The sequence below is a fragment of the Petaurus breviceps genome, unplaced genomic scaffold (genome assembly GCF_028583685.1).
Source record: "Petaurus breviceps papuanus isolate PSGF00001 unplaced genomic scaffold, PetGlider_PUasm1.0 178, whole genome shotgun sequence".
Classification (NCBI taxonomy): Eukaryota; Metazoa; Chordata; class Mammalia; order Diprotodontia; family Petauridae; genus Petaurus; species Petaurus breviceps.
Genome location: NW_027185777.1, coordinates 6,057,057 through 6,073,288, shown reverse-complemented (window position 1 = coordinate 6,073,288; position 16,232 = coordinate 6,057,057). Strand labels below are relative to the sequence as shown.

General features: G+C 36.2%; 1 protein-coding gene across 1 annotated transcript in view; it reads left to right on the top strand.

Moving 5' to 3' along the window:
• Positions 1-16,232, top strand: part of RUNDC3B (RUN domain containing 3B) — a 123,358-nt gene that overhangs the window by 46,360 nt on the left and 60,766 nt on the right. The window contains exon 3 of the mRNA XM_069086225.1: positions 8,948-9,081. Within this exon, the coding sequence (XP_068942326.1) occupies positions 8,948-9,081 (134 nt within the window). The remainder of the gene's footprint in view (positions 1-8,947; positions 9,082-16,232) is intronic.

Here is a 16,232-nt window from a genome sequence, read left to right as displayed (position 1 = left end):
ATCTCCATTATTGTCAGGGCTTGCTCCAGCTAAAATATTCATGGTGATGGGGAAGGATTGTTGAAGCAGTGGAAAGCACCAGCTGGGTGACCCTGGGCAACTTGCAGCCTCAGTTTCCTCCTTTGTAAAATGGAGTTGGATCCTGTGGTTTGGTGGATCCCTCCCAGTGGTAATTCTACAATTTCTTGTAACGAGTGGATGTCAGGAAATATAACAAGGGTTAGCATCCAGACTAGGAAAGAACAGATAGCACATTCATAAATTAAAGTTACTTTTACTCTGTAATTATTGAGGCTCAGTCTGTGTGTAAAGTCAAATATTTTACCTTTATGAAAGCCAGTAGTAGCTAAGTAACTAACCTTCCATTCGTTGAGCACACTTGCATAGCAACAACTATAGTTAAGATGAATAAATTCTTCTTCAAAGGAGACATGTAAACAGAGTTGTACTTCATGAATAAGACAGCTAGGGGGCTCTGTGGATAAGAGTGCTCAGTAAATAGGAAGACCTGAATTCAAATCTGGTCTCTGACGCTTACTAGCTGTGTGACCCTGAGCAAGTCACTTAACCCCTGTTTGCCCTAGCCCACTGGAAAAGGAAATGGCAAACCACTCTAGTATCTTTGCCAAGAAAACCCCCTGGACAGTATGGTCCACAGGGTCATCACAAAGAATGAGATACTACTGAACAACAAGTTTATGAATCTGCTATTTTATTTTTTACTGTGCAGACACCAAGTGGTAAAGTCTTAGCATGTACCCAACCCTAATATACTGGGTTTCAGGACTTTCTCTGCTTCCTTCTACCCCCACCCCCCATTTTACTGTCCTTTTAAAAAAAAGCAAAAATCCCATAGAAATAATATTTTTCGTTGTTGATTCCAAAAAACTGAACAAGGATTTTGGGAACTGTGGCCTCACTACCCACATCATAGATATTTTTAATATTTTCAAGGAAAAGCACTCTACTTAGCATTTCCACTTTGGGTGTGTCAGAAGAACGTAGTGTAATATCTAGGTTCTGGTTTTTGTTTTGTTTTCTTTACAATTTAGGTAAATGGTTAATGATGTAACAATGTGCAAATTAAATCATTAGCTACTTTCTTTTTGCCATCTCTTTCTGAGGTTACATATGATGGCATGTGTACCCTCTGTACCAATGGAAGAAGGAAAAAAGAACATGGGAGATTATGCCACAAATGTCACCATCAGTAGGGCTGTACCTGCCCTGCCTTCTTCTTTATGTTTCTGACATACGGCAGTGATCTGCTAGATGAGAAAATGTCTCTCTGAGGCACTCAAATGTTACAATGAGATCTTACAAAGGAAGGAAATTTGGTTTTGTGTATTATAAATTTAACTTCTAAAGTTAAAGATTCACTGACTCTACCAAGGAGGGATGTGGGTGATTTGCTGGACAGTACCTCAAGGTTGTATACAACTTTAGATCTCAACAATGCTCTTCTCTTTAGTCTAGGGACCCCAAACAGTTCAACACTTAGCAAACAAAAAGGGGGAGAAATACAAGTTTTGACTCATCTGTCTCTTCACCTTAAAATTCACAATGAAAAATTACCTCTTGAAGTTAAAACATTGTGTAATGTTGATATTGGTCTGTTATCAATAACATGGTTTCTTTTTCTACTTTGGCCGATTAGAATCTTCCTAAGCTGGGCTCTCAAGTATAAAGCCTCAAGCTCCAGTTAGCTTCTTGCCCTTTTTAGTTCAACTCATAAAAGATGGAAAATTAAATCAAAATGCAATGACATTGTAGCATGTTCCTCTCTATGGTCTATAGACATGCTATTCTTCTAACTAGAACAGGTTGATTCTCTTACTTGCTTTAGTTCAAGTTTATTTCTGTCTTTAAGTTGTTGCATGTATACATACATTGTGGGAGGGAGGTTATTAGGTTAAAGTGACATTTATTACTTTAAAACAGACTGTATAAACATCCTGTTTAGGTTACTCAATTTGGAATTTTAAATTGGTTTGCAGGTCTCTTAAATTTGTGTGTTTCTTGTGTTTTTTTTTTTGTTGTTGTTTTTATTTTTTTCTAAGAGATTTCCCAAAGTTGCAGATGGCTGGCTCACCTCCAAATAACTCTTCAAGGTACTCTATGCTGGTGATATCTCCCGCCACTGAGCTGCTCGGGAGCATGGAATTGACTTACTGGGGAGGGCTGTATCAGTTAAGTGACCTTTTTTAGTACATTGCATGGGTTTGCAAAGCTTCCATTTTTTCTACCCTAAAGGGTATAAAAATGTTATGTTAATAAAAAAAATTAAGTTATATTGTAAACCCACACAATCTAGTAAACCATTAACTCTACATCTTTTCTCACATTGCAGCCCTATATCTCTGCTAGGTGTCATGGTGCCTAATTAAATTTAAAAATTATTTTATTAATCATACATAAAGCAATTTCCATATCCTCAGTTCTTGCTGCCATTTTTGTTACTTATTTTGGATAGCAAGTTTAGATAGATTAGTATTCCCATTTTTGGAGGTGTTTAATAATAATTTGTGTCTGTACTTTAAAGAAATTGAGAGTCAGAGAAGTCAGGGTAATTTCCCAAGATAACTCAGAGCAAGTCGATAACCTGTAGTGAGTGATGTATTTAGCTATTCTTGAACTCACAGAAGGAGCACATTCCTTGGTCACAACAGTCCCCAGACTATGGATTAGAGATGTCACAACCTGTATATTCTTAGGCAAGATGTAAAGTAGTAACAGTCCTCTAAGGGGATCTGGTCTACAATAAACCCCACACTTACAACACCTTCACATGACCTTTCTGTTGACAACCTGCCAGCCTGTAAGCATTTATTGAATATATATCTATATATCATGCTGGATACTGTGTTAACCACTATGTTGGGAGTTGCCACCCCCTCATCCCTCAAAGAGAGTTGTGTCTGCTACCCAAGAGCTTTATATTATTTCAACACACATTGATTAAGCGCTTGTTATATGCAAGGTGAGAGGCAGAGTGGCAGAGAAATGGCTTTGGAGTAAGGGAGCACTGAGTTCTGGTCCTTCCTCTGACATTTGCTAGCTGAGTGGCCATGAGCAAATCACATCACCTCTAGTGAGAGACAAGTTGCTGATCTGCCTTGGTGAAGAGAATTCCTGACAAATGTTCACGGTCAGTGATGTTATATAGAAACAACAACAAAATGAAAAGCATCTCCTGACCACAAAAGAGCTTACGTTTTCCTGAGGGCTAGAGAATGCAAAAGGATCAGTAAATATAAGGTGATTTGAGGAGGGAGTACATTTGGGAGTCTTCCCACAGGAGGTGAGCCTTGAAGGAAGTTAAGTTTTAGGAGCTGTCTTTGCCAAGAAAACCCCCAATGGGGTCATGAAAAGTCAGACAGGATGGAAAATGACTGAACAACAACACAGGATTAGAACAGGCAGAGGTGGAAAAGGAAGGGGATGCCAAGCTTAGGTCATTAAAGATACACAAGTGACAAGTGAAGCAAGTTCACAGAGTCAGATTTAATTAGCTCTGTGATTCCCAGAGAAGCTTTGTAAAGAAAGAAGAAATTAATGATAATAGCACTTTGCTCTGGCATTCAAAACATTCAGGGAGCGGAAAGTCCTTGTAGTTTTACTGGGGCTGAGCATATAGCACTGATCACCGATTTTTCTAGTTCTTCTGTGTGTGTGTGTGTGTGTGTGTGTGTGTGTGTGTGTGTGAATAAAATCATAATAAACCTACTCAAGTCATTTATGAAGGATGATATTTCTATTTAATAGATGGGGTAAATTGATGCACAGTAGAGAAATGCCTAACTCATTTAGAAGGAAAGAAAGACCTAGCAACAGAATCTGCATAGCCTGAATCCTGATCAAGGGATTGCATATTCAAATAAAATCACATACAGATCAATACTTTCCCTTAATTACCAGATTTTAAATTCTTCATTCAGGATGGTTAAGGAGTGAGCAGTGGCAGTAGAAGGCACAGGAGAATTTGTTATCATTAAAAATTGCCTTACTATTTGGTCATAGCATATATTTTTTTAATTTTAAAAATAAATTATCCACTTCAATCAAATTTGCTGTCTGTTTTTATACTTTTTTGAAGACTTAAATGCAAGTTAGATATCAGCTTCCAAGTTTGCCTTATATGCTACTTAAATCATTGGAAGAAGGTAAGCTCTTTGCTTGGTTTATTGGGTATTAGGGGATGTTTAAAATTTAGAAGCATACAAATTTTGTTCAGCTTAATATGGGAGGGATCCTAGATGTTCCTTTTCAGTTTTGTGTGTGTGTGTGGGGGGGGTATTTTGAGTAAAAGGCAGCACTTACCACTCATATTCTTGATATATATATATAACACAAGGAAAACCATCATATTCAAAAGTGTTGGTATAGCTGAGGAATGCTATAATTAGGCATTCTTTTCATTCAGACTTAATAAGTAACAAGTGGCATTTTCTAAATTTTATCTGGTAAAGTTAACAAACTGATCTTTATGCTAGTTTTGTAAACCTATAGACAAAGGCATAGAAATTGAATTTCCTTGGTTCAGGTCATTAACTTTTTAAATTTCTTAATTCCTGTTAGTTTTATTTCTTTATTTCCCTAGTGTTCCCTGCCAGTATACTGAAGCTTATGGTTTTATAAGTTAATAACCAATATTTCTTTGACTAAGGCTATGAATATTAGATTGGTCAGCTAACTGTGATCCAGCAATTTAGTTGATCCAGGTTTTCACAGTCAACTTTCACAGCTCCTGTGAATAGTGAGGACATAAAAATACTATCCTAATGAGGTATTATGAATCAGCTAAAAATAATTCAGGTCTATCAAAGTCTGCTGTGTTTGAATACATATGACCTTGTGATAAAAGAAACTCATTTGCCTTTCTTCTCAAAGTATTATTATTTAGGTCTTTCTCTCTTTAAGGAATTAATTTCCAGTTGCGATTTTATCTACAAAGCTTGGTAAATATAAACCATAGTCAAGAATGAGAATAAAAATGAAAAAAAAAAGTTTTTCCCATTAAAAATGTGAATTTGCTCAATTAAAAGTGATTTAAATTTAGATACCAAATTAGCTTTGGTTAAGTTATCTGTAGAGAAATTTAGGAGTGATGGAGCACAGAATCCTACTCTCAAAAAAAAAAATGAGAATGAACTTGAAAATTGTATTCCCTGAAAGGATTAGAACTATGATGGGAAGGAATTTCTGCATATCTAACTGCCTCAGTATCTTAAAACCTCACTGGTCTTCAGAATACATCATCAGAATAACCTTGACTTTTCAAAGGGACAACAGCTTTATTTCCCTAGTGTTGCTCATTTATGAACAGCTCACCTTAAATGTTACATTCCTTGAAACCAAGTATTGTACACCAATAGAATTTAAATTGGCCAGAGCATTTTGTATGTTATATGAATGTTGTTAAAACCTACTACAAAGAGAAGAAGAGGGGATGTGGTTTGAATCAAGCACAAATGTATACAATAATAACAAAAAAATATCTAGAGGTGGTGTTCTGCAGTACCTTGGAGGTATAGAGTCATGTCAGAAGACTTTTTCATGAATTTTTGAAGTTATTATTCTAAAACAGCATCACCCTGGCCAGACACAAAAGAAAACATATTGATCAAAGATATTAAAAGACATCTATTGTGACATAATTGATAGGAATTGTGGGAATTTACATGTTCAATAAATTTATTCTCTAGCCATGGGCTAGAGTTCAGGTAGTAAGAGGGAAAAAGACAATCATTTTTACTTTCTCATGAAGATTTGGGACACTTTCTTCCTTCCTAAAACAAAACAAAATGAAATTAAAAAAAACAGAGAGTGCATGAGTTGAAAAAATAGATCCTCTATCTTCCTAGTCATTGCTTATCAGAGCAGTGCTTATCTTGGAAGAAAGATCCCTGAAGCCTGTTGACAACATCTAAAAGATTTCAGCAACATTGCCTGTCAGGGATAATTAGAATTTTGCCAAACTAGAATTCCTTCAAACTTGAAAGTTGTAGTTATATAACACATTGATTTTTTTTTATTTTGATAGATTCTTTTTCCTATGGAAAAAATATTTTAGCAATTATATTTCTCTAATTAATTGCTTGATTGATTGATTAATGCTTTTTAAGGGATTATTAGACATCCTTCCCTCTGACTTTATATTTAACCTTCCTGCTCAGTGAAGATTATAAATTAAAAGCCAAATATGTTTTTTGCTTGATAATCAATACATGATGCACCAAAGGGATGTCTGTGAATTCTTAATGTCCCAAGTAATCAAATACAAACTCTCATTTAATAGTTTTAGTTTTTTCTAAAATGTAGCACTTGTATTAGATGTTGAAAGGATATTCTGTTTAACTATAATTCTAAGGTTTATATATAGTTTGACAAGTGTATGAAAATGTGTTAAAAGTACTTTGTTTGATTCTAGTACCTTGGAAGCCATATTGATATCGTTTTCTCAAACTATTAGCATATCTAATTTTCTAGTTCATTATTTGGAAGGATATACCTGCCATTTTTAGGATCAAAGTCTGTGATGCTGTTGAGGGGAGCAGTTAAGGCTCCACTTTTGGCTCTATTATGGGTTCATTCCTTGACTCAGGTAGATCTGGGCATTTTAGTCTCACTGTGTTTGTTTCCTTTCTACTAGATTGGAAATGATAGCTTGCAGAATGGCTGTAAGGAATGTCTTGTAAAATAATTATTAAGCAGCTTGTGAGAAGTCAGATATGCCCTCATGCCTCTATTGGGTTTCTGTGGTCTTTTACAAATGAATTGTTTGTTCATTTGGTGTATGGCAAAACTAGTCCTCTGATTTCTCCCTGACCATACCTCTAGCCTTCCAGGAAATTGGTCCACATCATAGGTATGGGCCTCATATGTGTGTAGTCCCTATGGTTATCCTTTTCTTTGTCCACTTCGTCCTGCTTCCCCTGCCATGTCTTCCCCTCTCCTCAGTTGGTTTCTTGTTGGGGTTTGAGGAGGAATGCTCTTTATGGTCCTTCCTCAGATTTCTTCCCCCAGCCCATAGCTCCCTCTTGAAGGAAGGAGCTTTTTTTGAAGCTATACTTTGCAGAAGACTCTATGAAGTTATAAGAGATGATAGGAAAGGATGAGACCAAGAAAAACAGCCAGAACTGGAATCAGATACAATTGACTGGTTAGTGTGTAGGAGGAAAGGCTTAAATAGTATTCCTGAAAGTTTTTCTGTCCTTCCACAGAAATAATAGGATAAAACTTGTTCCATATCCTGCTCCCCTTGTTAGAAACAGGAAGGTTATGTCTTGTTTATGTGACTATATTAACAATGAAAATCTATATAAATTAATACCAAATAGTATGAATCATTTGACTACAGTTTTTATATTGCATATATTGCAATATATTGCGTATATTGATATGGAAAGAGCTTAATTGACAAAGTCTTCCAAAGTAATTCAGCAAAAATAACTTTTTTTCTCCAAGAGAAAGAGAAAAATATAATTGACTTGTATCCACAGGTGGCCACTTATAGGGACTGGTTGAATCTTTTTGAGAAACAAAGTCACTTAAGTATCAAATAAAGTATTTGTAGATACTTGCATGTTTTCTGATTGGTTAATTAAAATATCTTAATACCATTTGCTACAGAATCAAGGACTTTGAAAAAAGTTTCTAGTTTCCTATATACATGAATTTTTACCTTTCTTCACAATTTAAGTTGACCTGTCTGTTTCCCCATCTGCAACATTAGAATTTTTTATTTGTCCATGAATGGTAACTGAAATGGCCTGTTGCTGCTGCTAAGATGGTTTCCAATTGATTGCTGACAGTTAACGCATGGAGGCTGCTGGATAGCAGCCTGTATTTTAGGGGAGTAAGGGAAGGGTTGAGAAGAAGAAATAAAAATATAAGTTGAAGAAGTCTAAAATTGTAAAAATGAAAGCAAGCAGTACTCTTCCCATCCCAGACCTTAAGTGGCTCTACGTGGAACCAGTCATTGCAATAGAAATGAAAGGGGCATGGACTCAGATGACTCGAACACCAAAATTTGGCACAAATAGCAATACATGCTCATACTGACAGTGGTAATTTCCACATCACCTTGCCCTATCTCATCCATGCCAGCAGATAATCAATTCACAAAGAATTATACACAAATGAATGTGGTGTACTTGGAAATTTGGTTCATAGACTTGTTGGCTAGGTGACATTGGCTAAGTTAACATGGCTTCCTTGTGGAAGGAAGGCACTACCCACCTAATGAAACTATTGAGAAGACAACACTTCATAGATCTTAAACCAGTACAGACACAAGAGTGGTTGTTTTAATTAAGATAAGCCCCTCAAAACTTTTCATCACACCCCAAAAGTGAGAATTTTAGGTAGGTGAAAACATTCATAGGTTTCTGGGTAGAAGAGAAAAGTGTAGATAGATAGAGGGTGGTTGAGAGAATTGAGTAGGAAGGGTATTTAATTGGAAGAAAGTAAATGATCCTTATTTCAAAACAATTTACCAAATATTTTAGTTCTGAATAATTTATAGGAGGAAGATGGTTGGCTTTTAATCTTCATTTTATATCTAGATAAACTAAAATCAAGAAATTTTGCCTGGTTAAAGCATAGCTGGAACCATAATGATACCATGTCTCTGTATCAGTAAATAATTAAAATAAATAATTATTAAACAGACTATTTAAAATGAGAATTGTAGAGCTCAAGTAGACATTGAAAATAATCTAATTCAATTCCTCATTTGAAATGAAGAAACTGAGGCACAGAAAAGTTTAATGACATGTCCCAAGGTCGTTGGCAAAACCAGATCTCCTGACTCTCAGTCTACTGCCCTTCCAGCTCATTTCTCCTCAGCTTATGAAATTTAGGAATTATGGAATTCTGAACTTTCCTATCTAGTTTTTATTTTACCTTTCCTCCTCTCCCCCATATTGTAATTTGTCTCCTGAAGGTCAAGTAACCTGGTTTGGCTATGAAAGCCCTCGTAGCTTCTGGGACTATATCAGAGTGGCCTGCCGAAAGGTTTCACAGAACTGTATCTGCAGCATTGAGAATATGGAAAATGTCAGCTCTTCAAGAGCCAAGGTAAGCCCAAGCATATGTATATATATATGTATGTATATAGGTACATATAGGATATAAGACACAGTAATATGGAGCATGTATGACCTGAATGTTCAGCAGTTCTGATACTAGGGAAGAAATATTTGTCCAGATTGTGATCTGTTTTGGTTTTAGAGTTGCACTAGTTGAAGGCAATTAGCATGATACAAAATGGGCTTCTGCTGACATTTGTTTTCCAAGTTATGATTTTTTGTTGTTGTTGCTTAACAATGTTTCCCTCTCTGGGCTGCCACAAAGCTTTGCTTAACAAAATTACTTTTAAAATAGAAGAAAGGTGTGAAGATTGCCACAATGAGGATGAGGCAAGAAAGAAGCTAACTCTCTGCAGCATTCCACAGAAACTCTATTGTCTTGGTAGAATTCAATTAATTTAATATTAAAGCAAAGCTTTCAAATTCATTCTTTGCTTCATGGGAACGTATTCTCACCATATTGCTCTGATTAAACCATGTATTATGGTATATATGATAGCACTGATAAATCAAAGTGTTTTTTTTTTCCCAGATTCATTTTGCATTTTGTTTTTCTTGATAAATTTACATTTGGTAAAAACAAGTAGTGTCCCAATTTAAAATGTTATAAATAGCTATGGCACCATTTAATATTTAAATGTAGCTGTAAGATTTAATTAAAAATACAATTCTTCATTTTTAATTTGTTCATTAAAAATTGATCATGTGGAATATGCTTTTCTATGAAGCTGATGTTTATGTTTTCAATCTCCTTTTGCAGACTGGAGTTATAAATAAAGTTTAGAGGGCTTTAATATTGCATTAGAGACAGTTTCACCCCCACAGTGATTGTCTGAAAATTAAATATTCTTACTTCAGTGGCTTTCAACCATCTGGCCCAGTAATATGTAAGGTCCTAAAGGGCACAGATTCTCTTTGCATCCTTAGCATCTAGCACAATGCTTTGCAAATGGTAGGTGCTTAATGAATGTTTACTAAATTGAATTGCTAGGAGTCATATTTAAACTAACCCATTCAGAAGACCATTCCTATTCTTAGTGATGTGTATAGCATCAGGTTTCCTTAGTCAATCAATAAATACTTATTAAGCATTTACAGCTACTAAGCATCTGGCTAAGTGCTGGGATTCAAAGATACAAGTGAAATAGCCCTGCTCTTGTGTCCCTAGCATTTAACACAGTACCTGGTACATCATAGTAAGTGCTTAATAGATGCTTGGTGATTTGTTGCCCTCAAGGAGATTACAGCATAGCAGGAGAGACATTCATGTACAAAAGTATGTTCAAACTACATATGTGACATTAATGGAGGGAAAAACTAATATTTGGGCAATCAGGAAAGATCTCATTTAGGAAAGGACATTTGAATTGAGCTCTGAAGGAAAATAGACATTTTAAAAGGTAGACATGAGGACAGTACATTCTAGGTATTCTCAAAAGTCTGAACAAAACCCCAGAGACCAAAGATAAAAATGTCATGTGTGAAAAACAGCAAAAAGATCGGTTTGGATGGACTGGATAATATGGACTAAATGGTAAAGGGGACTGGATTCATGTATAATAAGGCTGGAAAGGTTAGTTGGAGCCAAGTTTGTGAAGGGCTTTGAAAATCAAACAGAAATCAAACATTTTTATTTGATCCTAGCAGTGATAGGAAGTTACTGGAGTTTATTGAGCAGGAGAGTGGCATGTTCAGATCTATGTTTTAGGAATAAAACATTGGCAGTTCTGTGGAAGATAGAGTAGAGAAACTTAATCACAAATGTCTTCCTGACCCCTCCTTTCTCTCTCCTCTGCCCCCCACCTCATTTCCCTGTATCCCCCTCTCTCCAAAATCCCTCTTACATTTGAAGTATGATTTTAAAAAATTATTCTCTCAGGAGAATTAGAATCATTTTTACCTTAATCTCCTTCTAGCCTGGGATTATTGTTTTTGCACTTTTAAATTATGTTTTTAAAGTGTTTCCCATTTTATCTATTAATCATGGTTTGTATATAGTAGGTTGCAAAGAACTGGAGAAAACCTGAAGCTTCTAGATATGGCAGTTATCAGATAGCACCACAAAATGAATTTATTTTCCTTTACTTAAGTAGGAGTCATTCTGAATCAGCTGTATGAAATCAGATCCCTGATTCAAAATTAATACAGAGCTAGAAGAAAGAATAAAAGTATTTTTAAAAGATATGGTATAAAATTAAAGCAATTTCTAAACTTAATAAGCTAGTAATGAAAAAATGGAAAATGGATGGAAGAAAGTACACTGACACAGATTTTAATAATTTCCTAAGACAGTTTTATCAATGTAAATCAATTGCCACAATGAGGAGGCCAAAAGAGTATTAAAAACTGTCTTAATCATCCACCCCAATCTACTTGCAAAGCTGGGAGATATGGCAGCAATACTGGTTTATAGTATAAATTTACTTGTAAAATCTCACAGAAAATGTGGTAGGAGACTGAGGAGTACAACTTCATGAAACAGTGAGAAACAATGAAGGAATAACGCTTTAAAGAGTTTGGTTAGAGATTAAGAAAAGTAGACTAGAGAGTACTTAGCGTTGAAAGTGAGAGGGGATGACAACAAATAGACAAAAGAGAAAAAATTCTAGAAATATTTTTTACAACAAATTCAAGGACCATGGATCCACTACATTTGGAAGCTAGCACCATAGTAGTAGATGTTCTTCTAAAGGAAATAGAATTAGCCCTGAAGAAAACAAAAATAGCAAAAGCAGCTACCAGATCAGATCAAGAATGCACAGAGGAGACCCATGCTGAAAGTACATCAATTCTCTTAGTATATAAAGGAGAACAAGATACCAAAGGCAATGGGAAAAAATCTGGAAACTTCTTACCCCCAAAAATACAGGCAAGGGAACATCAGTAACAGCTGATCCATATGTTTACTTTTTCAACTATGTAAATTTTTTATCAAAATAATCTACACACACATGAAGATCATTCTCAATGTGGGCATAAGAAAAGGGATAGCTAGGCACTCATAAGCAGTATTCCAAAATAGACTATATTTTTACTTTCATATAATTGACTTAAATGTGTACAGACTATAAAATCCCATTGTGCTAACTTTTTATTGTCTGTTGGCTGGCTATTAATCAAACAAAGAAAAAAACTATTTGATTTACTATAGTGTGTTATCCAAGGATAGCTCAACACTTAGTCCAGTCACCCACAAACAAAGCAGTAACATCAAGTGTCTGGATTGTGTATCCAAATAATGAGCAACCTTATATCACACAATCTCAGAGTTGGAAGAGCCCCCCAAAACTAACACCTGAAAAGTATTTCCTTCTACAACTTACCTGACAAGTGATTCTTCAGCTCTTCTTCAAAGACCTTCAATGACAGGAAACTCACTCCCTTCTGAACTGTCCATCCCACTTCTGGATAGCTCTAATTATTAGGAAGTTTTCCTTACATCAAACCCAAATCTGTTTCTCTGAAACTTCCACCTGTTGTTCCTAATTCTGTCCTCTGGGACCAAGCAGGAAAAAGTCTATTCTTCTTCCACAAGACAGCCCTTTAATACTTGCCAACAGTTCTCATGTCTTCCCAAGTCTTCTCTTCTCCAGTCTGCACATGCCCAGTACTTTCAGTACATCCAATATAGAGAAGCCCCTCATTGTAGATAATAGATCAAGCAATTATCAAGTAACTATTAAGTTCCTACCATGCTCCAGGTGTTGTGCCAAGTACTGGGCATAGAAGTACAAATAATAAAGCATTTTCTACTTAGAAGTAGCTTACATTCTAATGGAGGAGATAACATATAAAAATATATACAGCATAAATATCAAGTCATTAAACACAAGTGTTTATGAGTTAAATACATGGTAGTTTGGGAGGGAGGCCACTGGCAGTTGAGAGCTGTACCTTTAAGGAAGAAAGGGACTCTATGAGGTAGAAGTAATAAGGCATGGAGGATGGCCAATACAAAAACACAGAGATTGGAGATGGAGTGTCATGTGGGGTAATGTTTAGGCATCTCTTATACATCTCTTAGAATGGGAGATCAAGGAAGATGAGGATTGAGGAAAAAAGGTCATTGTCTTTGGTATTTAGGAAGTCACTGCTAGTGTTCAAGGGAACAGTTTCAGAGGAATGGTGGGACTGGAAACCAGATTTCAAGTGGCTGAGGAATGAATGGGTAATGAGGAAATGTTGGCAGTGAGTGTAAACTCTTTCATGAAATTTGGTAATGATAAGGCAAGAAATTGTGATACTTCAAAGGGATGGTAGGCTGAAAGAAGGCCCTTTTTAATCCCCTGTTGTAGATTTGATAGGAAATCAAGAGAAGATAAAACAAGTCCACTGCAGGCACTCACCTCAGGCTAGTTATAGGGGAAAGACCTATGGTTTCATTGATATAGGAAAATCCTCAATAAGGAAACTACTTGTATTAATCCAGGTCAGCACATTCTCTCTTTGTATTCTTAAAGAGCATCTTAGACCACTGAGAATTTGTGACTTATCTAGGGTGTGTATGAGAGGTGGCACTTGAATCTGTCTGTATGGCATTGAGGCCCACTCACTGCCCACCACACCATGATGCCCACTTGGCATAGGGGCATGAAATTGTATTACACCAACTCATTGTAGTTTCACAATTTTCTCCAATAATGCTTGGCAACATGAGAGGAGATTAGAACTTGAGGAAATGACTGTATGCATTGGTGGGAATTAGGGGAGAAGTGTGTTCTTCATAGTTAGAGACTGTCAAAGTAGCTACAGTTAAGAGAATCTGGTTGAAACATCATTAGGTAGTCATACATTTTCTCATTATGGGAAAGTTTCTAGCTTTTTTGTAGATTGTTTCTCATAGAAAATTAAGTCCAGGAATTAAACAGGAGGAGAATGGGGAAGTTGCAAAGGTCCTTTGACTCCAAATCCTCCCCTGAATTAAGGGCCCATTTTTGAAATACCAATATTCTGTTGCTGTGCTATGGCTGCAAGTTTTTTTGGGGGGGAAACCCAAAAACTAAAAATAAGTAGCACACAGAAGGCAATAGAGAGGTAATTTGTTTGGGGTAAGCAGCCAACAATATTTAACCAAGAAGAAACTTCAAGGAACTCTAGACTAAAAGATATCTGAGTGAAAAAGAAACTATTCTACTCATATACTTGAAATATCAAGAGAAAATGAGGAGGGAATGTGGAACATTAGGGTGGTGTCTGTAGATGAACTTGTCAGGTTGGAGGGCATGGGCCAGAACCATGAGAATGAGTACAGTTGAATGGGTTGGGATCTATGAATGGAAGGAATATCCAAATTGATGAAATCCTGGTTTTAATTAAGTATTTTGAGTATCGGTCCCTAACATTCAAATTAAATGATCTGTTTCTGTGACTTTGTGTTAGCAAGATACATCCTCAGTTTAGGTACCCATATAGTGGTTGTACAAAAGTTTCTGGGAATTCTAGAAGCATTGGACTAATAACCTATGAGATAGATTCATGGCAGGTAATTTTAAGGGTCCATTATTGGTGGTATGGTGCCAGTGTAGGACTAACTCCTGTATTAACTAACTGTATTAACTCCTGAACATCAGAGATTATCTAGTTCAGTCCTTTCGTTTATCTAAAGGTATGGTGGAAGCCTATCTTAAACAATGGTGCCCTGATCTCCACTAAAAAAAACAACCCATCTTTTGATATGTTTGTCCTTGTAAAATTCTCTGATCTCCTTGCCTGAAGGTAAATGGCAGAAAAAGTTATGGAGAAGAGTTCTAGGTATATAGACCACTGATCCTTTTCAGTCTGAAATTGAACTTTGATCCCTCTAACTACTGGAATAGACCTAGCCTTCCTACCTCCCCAATGTCCTTTAACCGACAGTACAATCTTGCACATTCACAGGGTTGATTGAATTACTTTTCTGTTGCTTCCCGTTACTACCCCAAAAAAAAACTGGGCTACTAAATAAAATATAAACTCTCTTATTGGCAGCCAAAGCATCCCTTTAGCCCATCTCCATCCTACCTTTTTCAGCATTATTTAACTCTCTTCTCTTTGACAGACTGTATCAGACAAATTTGCCTACTATTTCTTCCCTCATCTCATCATTTCTTCTCTATTCTCTATGTCCCTCTTACTCAGAATGGACTTATTCTCCATCTCTACCTCTTGAAATTCTTTTTCTTCCTCCAAGATCCAGATCAGCTGCTATAAATAATCATTCCTTCCCTGAATATTTAATTCCTCTTAGTCCCTCCCCAAGGATGAATCTTTTTTTTTTTAAATAAAGTTAAGTAACTTGCTCAAGGTTACATGGCCAGGTGTTTCTGGGTGGGTGCTAAGTGTCTGAGCCTGGATTTGATCCCAAGTTATCCTGACTCTGGGGCTGGTGCTCTTACTCACTGTGCTACCTGGCTGCCCTAAGGATGAATCTTATTCTAATTTTTTTAATACTGGAATAAATGTTTATTCTCTTACTGAATTATTATCTTTATAAATTTATGGATTAAGACCTTAAAAAAAAGAAAAAGAAAACCGTGTAGTGATAGCAACATGGTCTGGATGTAGTGGAAGCTTAAGAAACTTTTAAATTCTATTGAATTAATTTCAGACCTGGGTGTGGAAAAGAAAATGTGGGTAAGTCATAAAGAAGATGATGCTATGATATGGTTTGTAGAAATTTAGGACCTGGAACTACTTGAGCAAACTGAGTACTAGTTACTTTGCTGGCTTGGCTTCAGAGTTATAACATGCTAAAGCTAGAGGGTAGCTAGTGTATCCTTTAGTTCACTCATCTGTCAAATGACAGAAGTGGATGAGATGGCCTCTGTGGTCACTTTGATCTTTAGATCTATGACCCTATAGTCATATCATCTCTTAATTTTGCAAATGATAAGGTCCAGTTAGGTAAAATACCTTGTCCAAGGTCACATAGCAAATGACAGACCTGGGATTTGAACCCAGGTTTTCCAAATCCCAGTCACATGCACTTTCAAAACATTATGTTGCCTCATCATTCTAATTAAGTTGCAGAGTCCTTTACCATGCTCCAAGTGATTTTCACCCCTTTGTACATCTTTCTAAAAAAGGTGTTTGATCTTTTTGGTGTTAGAAATAAATACTAAGCTCATCAATAACTTCCTTATATCCTGCCCTCCCCAGCCC